Source organism: Pristiophorus japonicus, chromosome 1 (genome assembly GCF_044704955.1).
Source record: "Pristiophorus japonicus isolate sPriJap1 chromosome 1, sPriJap1.hap1, whole genome shotgun sequence".
Classification (NCBI taxonomy): Eukaryota; Metazoa; Chordata; class Chondrichthyes; family Pristiophoridae; genus Pristiophorus; species Pristiophorus japonicus.
In genome coordinates, this window is record NC_091977.1 from 459488521 (window position 1) to 459509249 (window position 20729).

Sequence of the window (20729 nt, forward strand, 5' to 3'; positions counted from 1 at the left end):
TCGCTTTGGGATGTTTTATTGCATTAAAGGCGCGATATAAATGCAAGTTACTGTTAACTGATGCATTGCCTATTTCTTCTGTTGATTGTTTTATGAATACAAGATGTGAGTTAAGCACATGCAAATGTTTTCAAATATGTTGCTTGAATTATGAAAAAAATGCATTGACTCAAGACTTAGCAATACACATATCAAATAGATTTTGGAAAAAAGCAGTTAACTCTCAATTTAATTTCTTTGACAAACTGTGGGTTGTGCCTATTTTCACTAAGGAAGCAAACTGTAGATTATATGACTGACTATGTATTGGGTTAGCTGATATGTGCCAATTGTAATAATATCTCCATATCTTTTCTCTCCTATAAGACTATAAGTGCAATGATCTGTTGTCGACCCATAGTAAAACCAGAATTCTTTGTCAATCTTATTGAGGCGATCCGGAGTAGACGACATCTTCCGAGTCCAGAAAGGTAACAGGAACTTGTCAGTTTCCTTAAAATATAAATGTTAATCCCATTGTACAAAGATTTTTGTCAGTCGTCACAAAATACACTTTTATATAATATGCAAATGAAAACGTGCTATTTTAAATAATGGTTAGCAATTGAGAAACATGTTATCAATTTTAAATAATGATTAACAATTGTGAAACAGAACAAAAGATGTTCACCATGGAATAGAGTATTAGCCCTTGATTACTTATTGATGCAATGCTACTGCAATTAGCAATTTGTTAATTAAAATGTCAAATTATAACCTGAAAAGGAAAACTAATCAAGCAAACAATAAACACACTTGCCCATTGTATTTTTTAATTCCTGATTTTAGGAAATATTTTACAACCTATTGTAACATTCCAAAGATATTGCACCTGTGGAGGGTGATGTGAGCATTATAGTCCAGAATTTGTGATGAGAATAATGGTGAGACAATCAGTGCTCACTGTTATAATGGAGGAAATCTGACAGCAACTTCTGGAGTACGCACATGCGCAGTTAAACACATCAATCCAGAGTTTGCTGTCATAGATACCCAGCTCCTCCACAGGATGCGCTGTTGCACTCTTGGCCGATCGACTTGGCATGGAAATGAACGCAACGGCACGAACTAGTTTTACTTGCCCACGACTGGAACAGTGAGGGCTGGTGGTTTCAGGATTAAGTGAGTTTTTAAATGATGTGATGAGTGATAATTACTGCTGAGCAACCTCTCTGGCCCTAAAAAATTAATTTTACAAGTGTGGAGTTTTATTCGCTCAAGAAAATTGGCATTTGAGATTTAAATTTTTTTTTAAAGTAACTTTTTCTGTTTGTCTCTTTTATCTCTCTACTTCAATCCCAACGGTATTTTCCAATCTTTATTTCACTTTCTGTACATCATTTAAATTGAATTTGTATTTCCTGGTTTGGACTCAGTGAGGATACTGCAATCTGATTGGTTGAGGAGTCTCACTGTTGCTTGACCTGTTCACAGCTGCCACAGATCCCCTGTATAGGGCACACCGCTGGAACAGACACCAGATTAGAGGAAATTTTCGCTGTCAAGCCCATGAAAAGTCTGTGGCAACTGTTGGCGAGGTGAATGGCGAGTGTTGTTACTTCACTGCTGAGAGTAAAATCTAGGCAATTATTTCATGACAATATTGTGTGACGGACACCTACAACAACAACTTGTATTTATATAGTGCCTTTAATGTAGTAGAACGTCCCAATGCACTTCACAGGAGTGTTGCAAAACAAAATTTGACACCGAGCTGCAGAAGGGGATATTGGGACAAGCTTGATTAAAGAGGTAGGTTTTAAGGAGCGTCTTAAAAGAGGAAAGAGAAGTAGAGAGATTTAGGGAGGGAACACTACAACGGTACACCCAGCCCAGTCGATGCTGCAAAGTCCTCCTCACTAACATCTGGGGACATGGCAAAATTAGGAGAGCTGTTCCACAGACTAGTCAAGCAACAGCCTGACATAGTCATACAGAATCATACTTTTCTGCCAATGTCCCAGACGACTCCTCCACCATCCTTGGGGATGTCCTGTCCCACTGGCAGGACCGACCCACCCGAGGTGGCAGCTCAGTGGTATACAGTCAAGAGGGAGTGGCCCTCGGAGTCCTCAACATTGATTCTGGACCCCATGAAATCTCATGGCTTCAGGTCAAGCATGGGCAAGGAAACCATAACCTCCTTGAGATTACCACCTACCGCCCTTCCTCAGCTGATGAATCAGTACTCCTCCATGTTGAACACCATTTGGAAGAAGCACTGTACTCTGGGTGGAGGACTTCAATGTCCATCACCAGGAGTGGCTTGGTAGCACCACTCCTGACTGAGCTAGCCGAGTCCTGAAGGACATAGCTGCCAGACTGGGTCGGCAGCAGGTGGTGAGAGAACCAACATTGGGAAAAACCTACTTGACTTCGTCCTCATCGATCTACCTGTCTCAGTTGCATCTGTCCATAACAGCATTAGTAGCAGTGATCGCCGCACAGTCCTTGTGCAGACGAAGTCCCGTCTTTGCACTGAAGGCACCCTCCATCATGTGTGGCATTACCACCGTGCTAAATGGGATAGATTCAGAACAGATCTAGCAGGCACTGTGGGCCATCAGCAGCAGCAGAATTGTAGTCCACCACAATCTGTAACCTCATGGCCTGGCATATCCCTCACTCTACCATTACCATCAAGCCAGGTGACCAACCCTGGTTCAATGAAGAGTGCAGAAGAGCAAGCTAGGAACAGCACCAGGTGTACCTTAAACAAAATTAGATACCAACCTGGGAAAGCTGTAACACAGGACTACGTGCATGCTAAACAGCAGAAGCAGCATGCTATAAACAGAGTTAAGTGATCCCACAATCAGATTAAAGCTCTGCAGTCCTGCCACATCCAGTTGTGAATGGTGGTGGACAATTAAACAACTAGCAGGAGGAGGAGGCTCCATGAATATCCCCATCCTCAATGATAGCGGAGCCCAGCACGCAAAGCGTTTGCATGATTTTCAGCCAGAAGTGCCAAGTGGATGATCCATATCGGCCTCCTGAGGTCTCCACCATCACAGAAGCCAGTCTTCAGCCAATTCGATTCACTCCACGTGATATCAAGAAGCAGCTGAATATATTGGATACGGCAAAGGCTAAGGGTCCTGACAACATCCCCGCTGTCGTGCTGAAGACTTGAGCTCCAGAACTTGCCGCACCTCTAACCAAGCTTTTCCAGTACAGCTACAACACTGGCATCTACCCGACAATGTGGAAAACTGCCCAGGTATGTGCTGTCCACAAAAAGCAGGACAAATCTAATCCGGCCAATTACTGCCCATCAGTCTACTCTGAATCATCAGCAAAGTGATGAAAGGTATTGTCGGCGGTGCAATCAAGCGTCACTTACTCCCCAATAACCTACTCACGAATGTTCAGTTTGGGTTTCGCCAGGACCACTCTGCTCCAGACCTCACTACAGCTTTGGTTGAAACATAGACAAAAGAGCTGAATTCCAGAGGTGTCTTGAGAGTGACTGCCCTTGACATCAAGGCAGCATTTGACCGAGTGTAGCATCAAGGAGCCCCAGCAAAACTAAAGTTAATGGGAATCAGGGAAAACTCTCCACTGGCTGGAGTCATACCTAGCACAAAGGAAGATGGTTGTGGTTATTGGAGGTCAATTATTCCAGCCCCAGGACATTGCTGCAGGAGTTCCTAGAGGCAGTGTCATAGACCCAACCATCTTCAGCTGCTTCATCAATGACCTTCCCTCCCTCCATAAAGTCAGAAGTGGGGATGTTTGCTGATAATTGCAGAGTGTTCAGTTCCATTCGCAACTCTTCAGAAAAGAAGCAATCCATGCCGCATGCAGCAAAACCTGGGCGACATTCAGGCTTGGGCTGATAACTGGCAAATATCATTCGCGCCACACAAGTGCCATCTCCAACAAGAGAGAGTCTAACTATCTCCCCTTGATATTCAATGGCATTACCATCGCCAAATCCCCCATCAACACCCTGGGAGTCACCCAGAAATTTAACTGGACAAGCCACATAAATACTGTGGCAATAAGAGCGCATCAGAGGCTGGGTATTCTGCAGTGAGTGACTCACCTCCTGACTCCCCAAAGCCTTTCCACCATCTGCAAGGCACAAGTCAGGATTGTAATGGAATACTCTCCATTTGCCTGGATGAGTGCAGCTCCAACCACACTCAAGAAGCCAAGAAGCTCGACACCATCCAGGACAAAGAAGTCCACTTGATTGGCACCCCATCTACCACCTTCAACATTCACTTCCTGCACCACTGCGCATCGTGGCTGCATTGCATACCATCTACAAGATGCACTGCAGCAACTCGCCATGGCTTCTTCGGCAGACCTCCCAAACCTGAGACCTCTACCACCTAGAAGGCCAAGGGCAGCAGGCACATGGGAACACCATCACCTACAAACTCTCCTCCAAGTTACACACCAAGCTGACTTGGAAATATATCGCCGTTCCTTCATCATTGGGTCAAAATCCTGAAACTCCCTCCCTAACAACACTGTGGATGCACCTTCACCACAACGACGGCAGCGGTTCAGGAAGACGGCTCGCCACCACCTTCTCGAGGGCAATTAGGGATGGGCAATAAATGCTGACCTTGCCAGCAACGCCCACATCCCAGAACAAATAAAAACAAAATTCCAGAATTTAGGGCCTTCGCAGCTGAAGGCACAACCACCAATGGTTCAGTGATTAAAATCAGGGATGCTTAAAAGTCTAGAATTAGAGGAGCGCAAATATCTGAGATGGTTGTGGTGGGAGGAGATTGCAGATATAGGAAGGGGTGAGGCAATGGAGGGATTTGAAAACAAGGATGAGAATTTCAAAATCGAGGCGTTGCTTAATCGGGAGCCAATGTAGGTCGGCGAGCACAGGGGTGATGGGTGAACGGGACTTGGTTTGAGTTAGGATATGGCCAGCAGGGAGTTTTGGATGACAAGTTTACATAGGATAGAACGTGGGAAGCCAGCCAGAAGTATGTTGAAACAGTCAAGTCGAGAGATATCAAAGGCATGGATGTTTAGTCGCAGATAAGCTTAGGCAGGGGCAGATACGTAGGTGGAAATAGCCCGTCTTAGTTATGACGCGGATATGTAGTCGGAAGCTCAATTCAGCATCAAATACGACACCAAGGTTGCACACTGTTTGGTTCAACCTCAGACAGATGCTAGGAAGAGGGATGGAGTCGGTGGCTAGGGAACGGAGATTATGGCAAGGACTGAAGACAATGGCTTCGGTCTTCCCCAGTATATAGTTAGAGGATATTTCTGCTCATCCAGAACTGAATGTCGGACAAGCAGTCTTGACAATTTAGAGACAGTGGAGGGATTGAGAGAAGTGATGGTGAGGTCGAGCTGGGTGTCGTCAGCATACATGTGGAAACTTAACGCTTTGTTTTCGGATGATGTCAGCGAGGGGCAGCATGTAGATGAAAAATAGGAGGGAGCCAAGGATAGATCCTTGTGGGACACCAGCGGTAACGATGCGGGAGCTGGAATCAAAGCCGTTGCTGATGATTCTCTGGCTACGATTAGATAGATAAGAATAGATAAGCACCCAAGGGGGTGCTGGTCCCAATCAACTAGATGACGGTGGAGAGGAGGAGGATGAAGTTGTCAACCGTGTCAAAGGCTGCAGACAGGATGAGGAAGGATAGTTTACCTTTTGTCATAGTCACATAGAATGTCATTTGTGACTTTGATAAGAGCTGTTTCGGTATTGTGGCAGGAGCGGAAACCTGATTTGAGGCATTCAAACGTGGAGTTCTGGGAAAGATTGGAACGGATATAGGAGATGACAATATCTTCAAAGACTTTGCAAAGGGAAGGGAGGTTGAAGATGGGGTGATAGTTTGTAAGGATGGAGGGGCCAAGGGTTGTTTTTTTGAGGAAAGGGGTGATGACTGAAGATTTGGAGGGGGGAGGGCAGTACCTGAGGGGAGAGAGAGAACCGTTGATGACATCAGTTAACATGGGAGCCATAAAAGCAAGTTGGGTGATCAGTTTAGTGGGAATAGGGTTGAGGGAGCAGGATTTGAGTCTCATGGACCAGATGGGCTCGAAGAGGGCATGAGGGGAGATCATAGAAACATAGAAAATAGGTGCAGGAGTAAGCCATTCGGCCCTTTGAGCCTGCACCACCATTCAATAAGATCATGGCTGATCATTCACCTCAGTACCCCTTTCCTTCCTTCTCTCCATACCCCTGGATCCCTTTAGCCGTAAGGGCCATATCCAACTCCCTCTTGAATATATCTAACGAACTAGCATCAACAGCTCTCTGCGGAAGATAATTCCACAGGTTAACAACTCTCTGAGTGAAGAAGTTTCTCCTCATCTCGGTCCTAAATGGCTTACCCCTTATCCTTAGACTGTGACCCCTGGTTCTTGACTCCCCCAGCATCGGGAACATTCTTCCTGCAACTAACCTGTCCAGTCCCGTCAGAATTTTATATATTTCTATGCGATCCCCTCTCATTCATCTAAACTCCAGTGAATACAGGCCCAGTCGATCCAGTCTCTCCTCATGTCAGTCCTGCCATCCCGGGTATCAATCTAGTGAACCTTTGCTGCACTCCCTCAATAGCAAGAACGTCCTTCCTCAGATTAGGAGACCAAAACTGAACACAATATTCCATGTGAGGCCTCACCAATGCCCTAGACAGCTGCAGCAAGACCTCCCTGCGCCAATACTCAAATCCCCGAGCTATGAAGGCCAACATGCCATTTGCCTTCATCACCACTTGCTGCAACTGCATGCCAACCTTCAATGACTGATGTACCATGACACCCAGGTCTTGTTGCACCTCCCCTTTTCCTAATCTGCCGCCATTCAGATAATCTGCCTTCATATTATTGCCACCAAAGTGGATAACCTCACATTTATTCACATTATACTGCATCTGCCATGCATTTGCCCACTCACCTAACCTGTCCAAGTCACCTTGCAGCCTCTTAGCATCCTCCTCACAGCTAACACCGCCACCCAGCTTAGTGTCATCTGCAAAATTGGAGATATTACACTCAATTCCTTCATCCAAATCATTGATGTATATTGTAAATAGCTGGGGTCCCAGCACTGAGCCCTGCGGTACCCCACTAGTCACTGCCTGCCATTCTGAAAAGGACCCGTTTATCCCGACTCTCTGTTTCTTGTCTGCCAACCAGTTCTCTATCCACATCAATACATTACCCCCAATACCATGTGCTTTAATTTTGCACACCAATCTCTTTTGTGGGACCTTGTCAAAAGCCTTTTGAAAGTCCCCAAATACACCACATCTACTGGTTCTCCCTTGTCCACGCTACTAGTTACATCCTCAAAAAAATTCTAGAAGATTTCCCTTTCATAAATCCATGCTGACTTGGACTGATCCTGTCGCTGCTTTCCAAATGTGCTGCTATTTCATCTTTAATAATTAATTCCAACATTTTCCCCACTACTGATGTCGGTCTGTAATTTCCCATTTTCTCTCCCTCCTTTTTTAAAAAGTGGTGTTACATTAGCTATCCTCCAGTCCATAGGAGCTGATCCAGAGTCGACAGACTGTTGGAAAATGATCACCAATGCATCCACCATTTCTAGGGCCACTTCCTTAAGTACTCTGCGATGCAGACTATCAGGCCCTGTGGATTTATCGGCCTTCAATCCCATCAATTTCCCTAACACAATTTCCTGGCTAATAAGAATTTCCTTCAGTTCCTCCTTCTCGCTCGACCCTCGGTCCCCTAGTATTTCCGGAAGGTTATTTGTGTCTTCCTTAGTGTAGATAGTACCAAAGTATTTGTTCAATTGGTCTGCCATTTATTTGTTCCCCATTTATAAATTCACCTGATTCTGACTGCAAGGGACCTATGTTTATCTTCACTAATCTTTTCCTCTTCACATATCTATAGAAGTTTTTGCAGTCAGTTTTTATGTTCCCAGCAAGCTACCCCTCATACTCTATTTTCCCCCTCCTAATTAAACCCTTTGTCCTCTTCTGCTGAATTATAAATTTCTCCCAGTCCTCAGGTTTGCTGCTTTTTCTGGCCAATTAATATGCCTCTTCCTTGGATTTAACACTATCCCTAATTTCCTTTGTTTACCACGGTTGAGCCACCTTCCCCGTTTTATTTTACTCTAGACAGGGAACAATTGTTGTTCATCCATGTGATCTTTAAATGTTTGCCATTGCCTATCACCGTCAACCCTTTAATTATCTTTTGCCAGTCTATTCTAGCCAATTCATGTCTCAAACCATCAAAGTTATCTTTCCTTAAGAAGAGGAACTGGAGAAAGATGCGAGTTCATGGTTAGGGCAGGGGGAGGAAGCCCTTGGAGGAAATTTGGTCTGGTGGGCTAGGGGAAGGAAGGGAAGTGACAGAGGCAGCTGATCGGATGGTCTCAATCTGAGAGACAGAAGTCCATGAACTCCTCGCACTTGTTGGAGGTGAGAGTGGAGGAGACAGGAGAGAAGGGTTTAAGACGACGGTTAGCAGTAAAGAAACAAAGCTGGGGGTTTCATAACATTCCAGAATGATCTTGTAGTTTTGGCAGACGAGCAGGACCTGATAGTGCTTTACGTGGTACGGCCAGATCTGGCGGTAAATGTCTAAATCAGTTGTCCGTCTGCTTTCCTTGGACTTGAAGGAACAGATTTGAGAGCCATACCAGGAGGAACAGCCAGGGTAAGAGAGAGTAAACCAAAAATAGTTAACCACACCCTTCAAAATCCTCCCCAAAGAAAAAAAGTGCAGGTTAAAAAGTGAAAACCACTTTAAAAATAATCAAGGTGACTTACCAAAAATGTAATGGAAAAATAAATGAGAAAGAGATAAATGGAACCCACGGCAGGCTACTGTTAAACAAGGTTTGCATTAAGACAACTGGAACATCACCTCCAGATATAGTTGTAATCTAAACATGCATTAGAAAGAAGCTTGATGAGAACAATAACGAATAAGCACTATCCGTAAATCACAGCAAATCGCTTGACCACCAAGAAGTGAAAAGCAAGCATGTTCTTTGATCATTTTACTTTGCAGTGAGAAACAATTTGAAACTGAAAAATTGGACTCCTTCCCTCCGCCACCTACTGCTGAGGAAAATATTTCCGCGCTGGAACCCTTCTGAGACAAAAACCTCCCTTGCCGTGTCTCCTTCCCCTTCCCTCTTTTCTGCTTCATTCACTCTTATCTGTCCCCCCTCCTCTGCCCCTCCTCTCACCACCTTGTTTCCCCCTCCCCTCATTCCTTTCTGTAGAACAAATAATCTTGAAGATCATAAATTAATTCCATATTTAATTTTTCAGAATCTTTGCCAAGATTCTCTGATGAAAAGCAAAGTTCCATTCTATTTTGTACTGTTGCAGTACCTAATTCTTGCCATAAGACGATACTGTCAAAGCAAATAAATGGAGAAGAAATTTAGTGCTGGGCTTCAAACAAACAACCAAAATACTGATACATTATCATGTAATTCATTGCATAATATTGGGAGCTGTGATTTTATGTAATTTAACAACTGCCATTGAATTAGTTGTGGATGGGGCCTGAGTCATGAATCACATTAAAATTTTATTTAATAATAAAAACAGAAAATGCTGGAACTACTCACCAAATCAAGCAGCAACTGTAGAGAGAGAAACATTAACGTTTCAGGTCCTGAAATGTTAACTGTGGCAGTATCTCTCCACAGATACTGCCTGACCTGCTGAGTATTTGCAGCATTTTCTGTTTTTATTTCAGGCTTCCAGTGTCTGCCGTATTTTGTTCTAGTATTAAAATTAAAATTATCTTTCATTTAGTTTTAATTAGAAAACAACAGAACAAAATAATGAACCTTTTTTTTTATTGTAACTTTCAGATAATTTTATTGTGCTACATTTTACCACTAAGCCTCATAAAATGCTGCATTCATTTTGGACTGTTGAGGATTTTGACTGGCTTTTGGTTAGCTTAGAGAATGAACAAATAGAAATCATTCCAATACCTTGCAGGTAGCAGTTTATATGATGCAAGCTCCTGAGCACACTTGTGTGACAAAATTGGAAATGATGTACTTGTTTGTGATAATAAATAGAACTGTGCCTGAACAAGAGACAGTTTCAGAAACCTCTTCAATTTTTTTTACAGTTAAGAAATAACAATGCGTTGTACGTAAATGCTGGCAAACAAATTCTTTAACTTTTTTCATTCTGAACTTTGTCGTGAAACAAATAAATGATGATTTAAATTTTCTTCCTGGCAGTTTTTCCCCACCTATTGATGAACCTAGTATCAGGTCTGGAGAGCTGGATATTACAGTAAAACCAGAAAGAAAATCGATTTTTAGAGGCAAAACATTCATCTTTTTAAATGGAAAGCAGGTAATAGTGGCATTTAGAAGAGAAACAATCTATAGTAGTATTAGATGTAATAGTGACTTCAAGCTGCTGGTGTAAAACATTTGCCCAGATTAAACATTTTTGTGTGTGAATTATTGTGCAAAGAGAAAATATTTTTAAAAAGAAGAAACAGGTGCAGTACTGTCTTTTCAGTGTAACATTGTACCAGATTTTAAAAAAATAATCTGAGTATTTTCCCACCACTGATTAGTGGGGGCATTTCCTGCAAAAGCATAACCGGCACGTTATGCCAAAATTTACGTCTTTTCACGCTGAACTTGCTCTGAAATTTCCGGTGAGCCTCATTTGTCTAAACAGGAATGTAAGAATCAGTGTAAAAATCCCAGCGTGATTTCAGTGTAACCAATGGTGACTTTATTGGAGCCCACTCGAAGCACTGCCTCATCGAAACACACAAGGCTCTGGCTGCAGCACTCCATTTGTCTGATGTCTGAACTCAGACCATCCCTCAAGACTAAGTTATGCAGAGCATTGGGACAAGAATAGGTCATTCAGTCCCTTGAGCTTGCTCCATCATTCAATTAGATCCTGACTGATCTGTATCTCAACTCCATTTAACCGTCTTAGCTCCATATGCCTTATTGAACAAAAGCCTATCGATCTCAGTCTTGGAAACACAACAGACCACGGACTATCTTTGCCACCGTTTCCAGTGAGAATTGCAGCACATCCCTCGACCTGTCTAGGCACCTGAAGGGACCCTTGAGAGACCCGAGGATACTCAACCACCACATGACGGCTGTGTGGGCATGGTTGTATTGGTCCATTGCTGTATTCTACGCTACCCAAAGTGGTGTTATCAATTATGGCTTCAAGAGGTATGTCTTGTCACCAAAGATTCATCTGTGAACTCGCCTCTCCTGTCCAAACAAGCGTGTGATGGTGGCAAGTGATGGACGCATCATCCTCACTCTAGGTGCTGGACTTTCACATGCAAAATATGCTGCAGGTATTGCAGGCTTTCTGTATATTGGAGTGAATGGAAACCTTTTCGATTGATGTAACTGCAAGGGTTCTCATTTAGAGTTTTGAGTGGCACATGTGTCTCATTGTTCTCCTGTGCTCTGGGGAAATCAGTGAGCCTGTCAAAATGTATGGCCCTCTTTGTTCTGCTGCAGATGTGATATATTTGATTAACTCGAGCTTTGTGAAAGAGAGCATCAACTCTCTGGACTATGGCGAGCATTGATGCTCTTCCTGGGCTCATTAAAATCGGAGTCACAGCGAGATATGATCTGCTTTCAGAGCAGACTACAGGTTTGGCTGCTTAATGCTCAGTTCAGTTGGACAGAGTGGCCAAAATTACATTGAGGTCTTGCAGATTTGCAGATTTTCATAGGCTCCTTGCCTGTTGTGGGTAGGAACACTGCTCACCTGTTCCCGGCCCACTACACAAACAAGGGGGCTGGATGTCAGCAGGGATCTGACTGCATTGCAATTTTCAGCCTGGTACTGCCCTGTTCCTGTCTGAAAATGGGGATAAAAACGATCCCATAATGCTTGTATTTCCATTGATATGACATTGTTTTTCTCATTAATTTGTTGTGGAAATATTCCTGCTTTGCATTTTAGCAAACCTTTAACATGCCGCCTACTTGTCTTTAATTTAAAGTCACTTAATTCGAATCATGCAGCACCAAAGGACCATGCGGCTCATTCTGTGCCAGCTCTTTAAAAGAGCTATCCAACTAGTCCTACTACCCTGCTCTTTTTCCATAGCACTGAAAATTTTTCCTGTTCATGTTTTTAAACGTTTTTAAAGTTTTTATTGAATCTGCTTCCACCATCTTATCAGGTAGTACATCCCAGAGCATCATAACTCACTGCTTAAAAAGAATTCTCATTTTTCCCCTGGATCTTTTGCCAATTAACTTAAATCTGTGTCCTCTAGTTGCAGACTTCCTGCCAGTGGAAACAGTTTCTCTTGCTATTATTGATCTGATGATTCAACATTTTTAAATCTAAATTCTTACTTTCCTGATAGTTCCATTGCTTAATTCAAATTACTAGACAATTCATTATTTAGCACTCAGCATGGCTTTGATGTATGAGTAGCAGACCATATTTTATTTAACAAAAATGTCACATCTAGTGTAATCAGGTTCCCACCAGCAGTTTATACCTTGTATCTCTGACTGCTATTAATAATACATTTGACTTGTCTTGCAGCACAAGAGACTGAGTTCTGCTCTAACATTTGGAGGAGGAGATGCTAAACTTTTAGAGAATAATATTTCAAATACGTCGCTCCTTGAAGCACCAGGAAGCTGTGTCATTGATGTTCAGGCGTCAGATTCTCAGACCATGTCAAATTCAACAGAAAAATGGATTGAGTCAGTGATGAGAACTTTGCAAAGGTACATACCAATCTTTATACAGAATGTATTAGCCAATAGCAATAGCCACTGACAGCAACTTCTGGCAACCGCACATGCGCAGTTAAATGCAGAAATTCAGAATTTGCTGTCAGTGATTCCCTGTTGCTCCACAGGGTGCGCTGTTGAGTCCCTGCAGAATGCAATCTTTAGAAATCACTGAACTGATGAGAACTTCCCCTTTTACGCTGTAATACAGGTGCAACGTCCTGAATCCGGAATTTTGAAAACCGGACATTGCGACGAGGAGCAGCAGGCATGAGGTCCGAAATCCGGCACGGATTCAATCCGCGGCGAGGTCCAAAATTCGGCAAACCCCAAAATCCAGCACGGATTTTGTCCCGAAGATTCCGGATTTCAGACTATTGATTTTATTGTCTGAAATCCGGCAAAACCCAAAAACCGTCATGGATTCTGTCCCGAGGATTCCGGATTTCAGACATTGTACCTATATCACTGGTAAAACTCCCTGAAAAAGTTACGCCCTTTGAACAAGGTATAACTGGGGTTTTTTTTACTGCTGAACAACTACTCGCCCTCAAAAAATAACTTTATAATTGTGGAATGCCAGATTTTTCCATTATGATTAAAAAAAATTCCATAGGTTTTTCATACAATAAAAATATTGTTTTTAAAGTTTGATATTTCAACTTCTACCGTAATCCCATGTGTATGTCCCAATTTTTATTTCGCTCTTTGTTAAATTTATAAAAAGTGATGGATAATCAGTGCTTTTTACTTCCTGGTTTACTGTCTGAGAATTTTTCAATGTGATTAGCTGCTTAGCCAGCTTAATGACATCACTGTTGTTGGATGCTGGCGATCCCCTAGATTTAGCGCCAGAATGAAATTAACGGGAAAGGTGAAATCCACGCCACAGAGATTGCTAGATCTTTGTGGGCAGCTTTTTTTTGAGGCCCATGGTGAGTGCCGTCACTTCGCCTCTGACCACTAAATCTCGGTCATTATATTAATCTTTCCATTTTAAAAGAAAGTGAAAGGGCCTAGTGGCTATGGCAGTGGACCAGCAACCCATGAGCTAAACCCATAAGTCATGGGTTCAAATCATATCATGGCATGTTGTGAAATTTAATTTAATAAACCTGATAATTAGTGGGCTACCCCCAGAAAAATTACCATGAAAGTTGCACTTGACCCCAGCCCTACAATATATGGTTGATTTTTAATGCCATCTAAAGTGGCCTAGAAAACTACTTGGTTGTAAAGCAGCCACTACAAAATCAAAATATGAATTGCCCACTTAATACCCGAGTGTGGATTTATATGTAACTCGTTCCTTCAAAGTGCTATAGTGCTTTCATTTGTTCATTGTTGAGTATCTTTTTGGTGGTTCATATATTAACCAGAATGTTTTCTGTTTGACTAGAAAAGGACTGCGTACTATACCTGAGGCAGAAATTGGTTTCGCGGTTATTCACAACTCAACAGCTATTTATTGTAACCCTCACAGAAAGCCTGATCTTGGTAAGTGTATAAAATGTCACGAATATGTTGTGTCTTATTCAGACCTGAGTTATAATGAGAAAAAGACATGCTGCGAGGGTATAGTATGTTCTAACATTTGAACATGCCTTAAATTATAATTTAAATGGAGAAAAATTGCAAAGTGCTGCAGTACAGAGAGACTTGGGGGTCCTTGTGCATGAAACACAAAGTTAGTATGCAGGTACAGCAAGTAATCAAGAAGGCGAATGGAATGTTGGCCTTTATTACATGTGGGATAGAGTATAAAAGCAGAGAAGTCCTGCTACAACTGTACAGGGTATTAGTGAGGCCACATCTACAGTAATGCGTACAGTTTTGGTCTCCGTATTTAAGGAAGGATATACTTGCATTGGAGGCTGTTCAGAGAAGGTTCACTAGGTTGATTCCAGTGATAGGTTGAGTAGGTTGGGCCTATACACATCGGTGTTCAGAAGAATGAGAGGTAATCTTATTGAAACTTATAAGATAATGAGGGGGCTCGACAAGGTGGATGCAGAGAGAATATTTCCACTCATAGGGGAAACTAACACTAGGGAACATAGTCTTAGAATAAGAGGCCAACTATTTAAAACTGAGATGAGGAGAAATTTCTTCTGAGGTATGTAAATCTATGGTTTTCTCTGCTTCAGAGAGCTGTGGAGGCTGGGTCGTTGAATATATTTAAGGTGGAGATCGACAGATTTTTGAGCAATAAGGGAGTAAAGGGTTATGGGGAGCGGGCAGGGAAGTGGAGCTGAGTCCATGATATTGAATGTCGGAGCAGGCTAGAGAGACCAAATGGCCTACTACTGCTCCTATGAAGTATAATGTGGATAAATGTGAGGTTATCCACTTTGGTGGTAAAAACAGAGACACAGACTATTATCTGAATGGTGACAGATTAGGAAAAGGGGAGGTGCAAAGAGACCTGGGTGTCGTGGTACATCAGTCATTGAAGGTTGGCATGCAGGTGCAGCAGGCGGTTAAGAAAGCAAATCGCATGTTGGTCTTCATAGCAAGGGGATTTGAGTACAGGGGCAGGGAGGTGTTGCTACAGTTGTACAGGGCATTGGTGAGGCCACACCTGGAGTATTGTGTACAGTTTTGGTCTCCTAACCTGAGGAAGGACATTCTTGCTATTGAGGGAGTGCAGCGAAGGTTCACCAGACTGATTCCCGGGATGGCGGGACTGACCTATCAAGAAAGACTGGATCAACTGGGCTTGTATTCACTGGAGTTCAGAAGAATGAGAGGGGACCTCATAGAAACATTTAAAATTCTGACGGGGTTAGACAGGTTAGATGCAGGAAGAATGTTCCCAATGTTGGGGAAGTCCAGAACCAGAGGTCACAGTCTAAGGATAAGGGGTAAGCCATTTAGGACCGAGATGCGGAGGAACTTCTTCACCCAGAGAGTGGTGAACCTGTGGAATTCTCTACCACAGAAAGTTGTTGAGGCCAATTCACTAAATATATTCAAAAAGGAGTTAGATGAGGTCCTTACTACTAGGGGGATCAAGGGGTATGGCGAGAAAGCAGGAATGGGGTACTGAAGTTGAATGTTCAGCCATGAACTCATTGAATGGCGGTGCAGGCTCGAAGGGCCGAATGGCCTACTCTTGCACCTATTTTCTATGGTTTCTATGTTATATAACAATAAGTACTGTACAATTATGTGCATCATAACTATGATCTTAATCGTCACTGGGTCAAAATTCTGGAGTTCCCTACTTAATGCCGTCCGAGAAGCACCATCAGTACAAGGCCTGCAGCAATTCACAAAGGCTCATATGCTTATTAGAGTTAAACATTTCCGATGAATAACACTAGACACCATGAATACGTGTTTCCTTACATTTCCATTCTGGTTTCACCTCTTTGAAGAGGTGAATTATTTAACATTTGTTTCAGTCTAGCTGAGCAAGCATATGGGAAATGCTGGGAAGGCTGTATTTTTTTTCATGCAAAGCATTTTAGGTGTGTATGTTGTTTTACTGTGGACATGATTTGAAAAAATGGCATTTTCATACACATTCCTTTTTAGAAACTTGCTCCTATTCAAGAATAACAATTGCAGGTCCTACGCTTTCTCAAAGCGTGGACATGGTCGACATGACTGCCCCAGATTTTTCACAAGTTACTGCATATGTACCAGACACACAACCATCACAAGAACACAGCACAAGGTAATTTTTTTTTAAATAACTCATTTTTATATAATAAGTACAAACTAGTTGTATGCCATATAATTGTAGGGACGTATGTTCCACATGTCCACTTTTCTGTTTGGGAGGATGGTGTGGGAGCATTCTTTCTACAGTCCAGCCTTGTTTAATGGTTTTGAATTTTGTATTATATTCTGTTCATTGTTCGATAAATAGCTTTGTTATTTAATCTTATTTACACTTTTCATTACTTTAATCCAGTCTTCCTATTTCTCCAGTGCAAATAAGTTTAGTCACTTTCTTCATAACCTACTCCGCTAAATCCTGGTCATTCTTCTCTAAACTCTAATGTACCTATATCCTTTGAGGTAGGGTGACAAAAACTGTGTGCTATAGTCCAGAATGATTTGTGTGGGGCATAAACACCAGCATGGACCAGTTGGGTCGAATAGCCTGTTTCTGTGCAGTAACTTCTGTGTACTTCTATGTAATTAGCCTCACCATTAATCAGTATAACTTGTTCTAATTGCTCTCTGGTTGCTCCCAGTATCTGATTTGCCTTATTGATAACTGTTTAACACTGACCAGATGCTTTCAGTATATGATCAATGATCACTCCAAAATCCTTTTACTTTTCAGCCTCTGTTGATGGAGACCCTTTCATGTCCTACAGATGTTTTCTCCTTACCTGGTCCTACATGCATTACCCTATATTTATTCACGCTAAAAGCAATCTGCCATATTTCAGCCAATCTACCTAATTGGTTCAATAGGTCTCTTAAAATTAAACTGTCGTCACAGTAAACAGTGCATATAATGGAGTGCTCAAAATTGCGGAAAGGATATTGGAGCCATGGAAAATGTGCAACATAGATTTACCAGGATGATATCAGACATTATAAGATATAGTTTTGATGACTTGTAGAAATTAAAACTGTATTCATTGGAGCAGAGAAGGTTAAGGTGATACCTAATAGAAGTGTTCAAATTTTTGTATTTGAGAGGGTAAATAGCAAAGTTATTTCTGCTGGTTGTTGAATTGGTAACAAGGGAGCATAAATTTAGGAGTAATAGTAGAAGTGTAGAGGTTAGAACAATTTTTCAGGCATTACACTATGAAATAAGTTACCACAAGTGGCAATTGAAACCAGTTAAATCATATAATTTAAGAGGTGTTCAATAAACAGTTGAATAAAAAATATTGGAGTACAGGGCAAGGAGGAAAAAACTAGGGTTCGAAAAAGATAGTTTTTGTATGGATGGGCCAAAATGTTCTCCGTGCTTAAATATCTGATTCTGTAATACCGCTCTTGGCAGTATCAAGCTGAGTTTTATGAAAAATGATCTAAGAAACATCATTACAAATGTATTTTATTGGTAATATGGCCTGCTTTTAAAAGAAATATCGTATTTTAACATTTTCACCAAATTGTATCATATTTTGTTCAAAACACATTTTTATGCTGTCCTATAAGTTAATTAAAAAAATAACTTAATTTACTACCTTGATATTAATACATACTAACTAATTAGGTTAACTAGGGTCTGTAATACATTTTGTTCAGCAGCGACATTGCAAGAGGTGCTTTCTAACTGAACCTCCAAATAAACACTAGATGGTGCAGTTGTCCTAATGTAGGATTGATTGTGCCACTCAGCCCTATGTATACTGTTTGTGATGGTAAACCCTGGGAAAGTGTTTTATACTGAGGAAGTTTAGACAGTACGAACAAAGAGAAAAATAAGCAGTGTTTTGGATGTCATTGCTACTTCTAACCTAAACTACTGCAATTAAATTGGAAAACGTAAAAGAGAAATACAGAAATTAAAAAGTAATCCACTGATCAGGTTAGTCTATAATAATGGTCTAATAAAAAATTAGAACCTGTTCTCCAGTAAATGGTGAGCGGAGAACTATTTTTGGCTATCATGCAGAAATAGATGACTATTGGCTGTAATTATGGGCAATCAAATATAATTGGAATTGTTAGAGTTCACTACATTAAATGTTATTGACTTACTGCAAGTTCATTTAAGGATTAGTAATGTAAAATCGACATGTACAAAAATGACACCGTAATCAAGCAGGCAGTCAAGCAAAACATTTATCTTGAATACAGAAAAATTATCCTGTTTTTCCCTCTTTGTGGCCTTTGACCTATCTGTAGCCTTCTTCAGTGGGAAGAACATCCCAGTAGTCTCAATTCAGCAAAGAGAATGTCAGGGTGAGTAAGCCTGCTGCATGACTTCAATAGCATTCCTAATGATGCAGGTTAAGATGCCATGCCACTGATTTCCCTAGAACAATGTGGTTACGAAGTGAAGAGTGAATGAAAGGTTTAAGTTGGTTGACTGGGACTCCAAACATCATAACTGCGATATGAGGAAATATCTTAACAATTATATTTTGTATTAAGTAGTAGCTTTATTTTGAATATCTCTTCATTGTGTATGCGCATCTATAAGCAATGCCTCGATTTTAAAATTCTCATCCTTGTTTTCAAATCCCTCCATGGTCTCATCCCTCCCTAACTCTGTAACCTCTTCCAATCTTCCGAGATATCTGGCCTCCTCCATTTCTGCTCATCCCCGATTTTACTTTGCCATTGGCGGCTGTGCCTTCAGCTAGCTGCCAAGTCCCTAAGCTCTGGAATTCTCTCCCTGAGGCTTACCGCCTCTCTTTCCTCCTTTAAGATGCTCCTTTAAACCTTTATCTTTGACCAAGCTTTTTGTTATCTGCCCTAATATTTCCTTATGTGGCTTGGTGTCAAATTTTGTTTGATAATACTCTTGTGAAATGCCTTGGGATGTTATACTATGTTAAAGGCACTATATAAAAACAAGTTGTTATATATTAAAATCTTATGGCATGCACTTCCTGTACCTAAACCTTACTTCCCATCTCAATATTTTGAGTCATACTTTTTTTGGCAATAATTAACATGAATTTACCTTGATTCTTCGTCTGCCCCAACTTCCAGCTCTCTTGTCTGCCCAACAGCTGTAACCACCAGCCAGATTCCTCATAATCTGGTCCCACTACGAGAAAAGACAGCTTTAGGTTTATTGAACAGTTTTTTAAAAATATCAACAAATGTTTTTTTTTCTCATTTGAAATGTTTGTGTTTATTAAGATGAGAGATGTTATTGCTGGGGGATGTAGGGAATGGTGTCAGCATCAAGTGTTCTTGGGTAGGATAACGCACAGACATGCACAGTAAAGTTCCCTCCGTATTGATTTTCATGGAAAATTGTAGATGCTCACCTATGTCCAGATTTGGAGTCATTAGTGGCGAGGGGGTGGATCCAGGATGTGTTTGACGTGTAAAATATCAGCTGAGACAATGGTGGAGGTTTACCAGTTGATTCATGGGCTGAGGAGAAGTGGAAAGTCAACTATGAGCCAACAGAGTTGTGTAATGATCTCGGATGTTCGTGTGTACCTGTTGATTTGGGGAATCAGCAGAGGAGCATGGAGCAGTGGGAGTGAAGATCATGGAGCCAAGACGTGGGGTCAGTGCAGATGAGGCACTCGCCAATATAACCACAACCTTCCACCTCAGCAAACAAACTGACAATCTTCTATAATAATTGTTGTGTATCTGTAAAGCATGCACTCCCATGTTCCACCACCAGGGAGCTCATCCCCTGAAGTCCCAAGGGATCCCAGCATCCCTTAGGAGCACTGTATATAAGCCAGCCCCCTAAAGCCTGTACCTCACTCTGGAGTGTCTTATTAAAGACTGAGCTCACTGTTACTTTAACCTCCCTGTGTGCAGCCTCATCTGTGTTAGGAACACAATAACTGGCGACGAGAATACGAATCCAACGCAAAGATGCAGCAAACTGTGGGCATCCTGGAGAAGTTCTCGGAGGGTGAGGACTGGGAAGCCTATGTCAAACGGCTAGACCAGTACTTTGTAGCCAACGAGCTGGACGGAGAAGGAAGTGCTGCAAAAAGGAGAGCGGTCCTCCTCACAGTCTGCGGGGCACCGACCTACAGCCTCATGAAGAATCTTCTGACTCCGGTGAACCCCACAGATAAGTCGTATGAGGAGCTGTGTACACTGGTTCGGGAGCATCTTAACCCGAGGGAGAGCGTGCTGATGACGAGGTATCGGTTCTACACGTGCCAGCGATCTGAAGGTCAGGAAGTGGCGAGCTACGACGCCGAGCTAAGGCGACTTGCAGGACAATGTGAGTTTGATGGCTACCTGGAGCAAATGCTCAGAGACTTTTTTTGTACTGGGCATTGGCCACGAGACCATCCTATGAAAACTTTTGACTGCAGAG

General features: G+C 42.0%; 1 protein-coding gene across 3 annotated transcripts in view; it reads left to right on the forward strand.

Moving 5' to 3' along the window:
* nbn (nibrin) overlaps positions 1–20729 on the forward strand; it is a 103022-nt gene that overhangs the window by 9093 nt on the left and 73200 nt on the right. For all 3 annotated transcript variants that reach the window (XM_070893775.1, XM_070893786.1, XM_070893794.1), the window contains exons 5-9: positions 367–470; positions 10256–10373; positions 12582–12769; positions 14175–14272; positions 16316–16457. In XM_070893775.1, coding sequence (XP_070749876.1) covers positions 367–470; positions 10256–10373; positions 12582–12769; positions 14175–14272; positions 16316–16457 — 650 coding nt within the window. The remainder of the gene's footprint in view (positions 1–366; positions 471–10255; positions 10374–12581; positions 12770–14174; positions 14273–16315; positions 16458–20729) is intronic.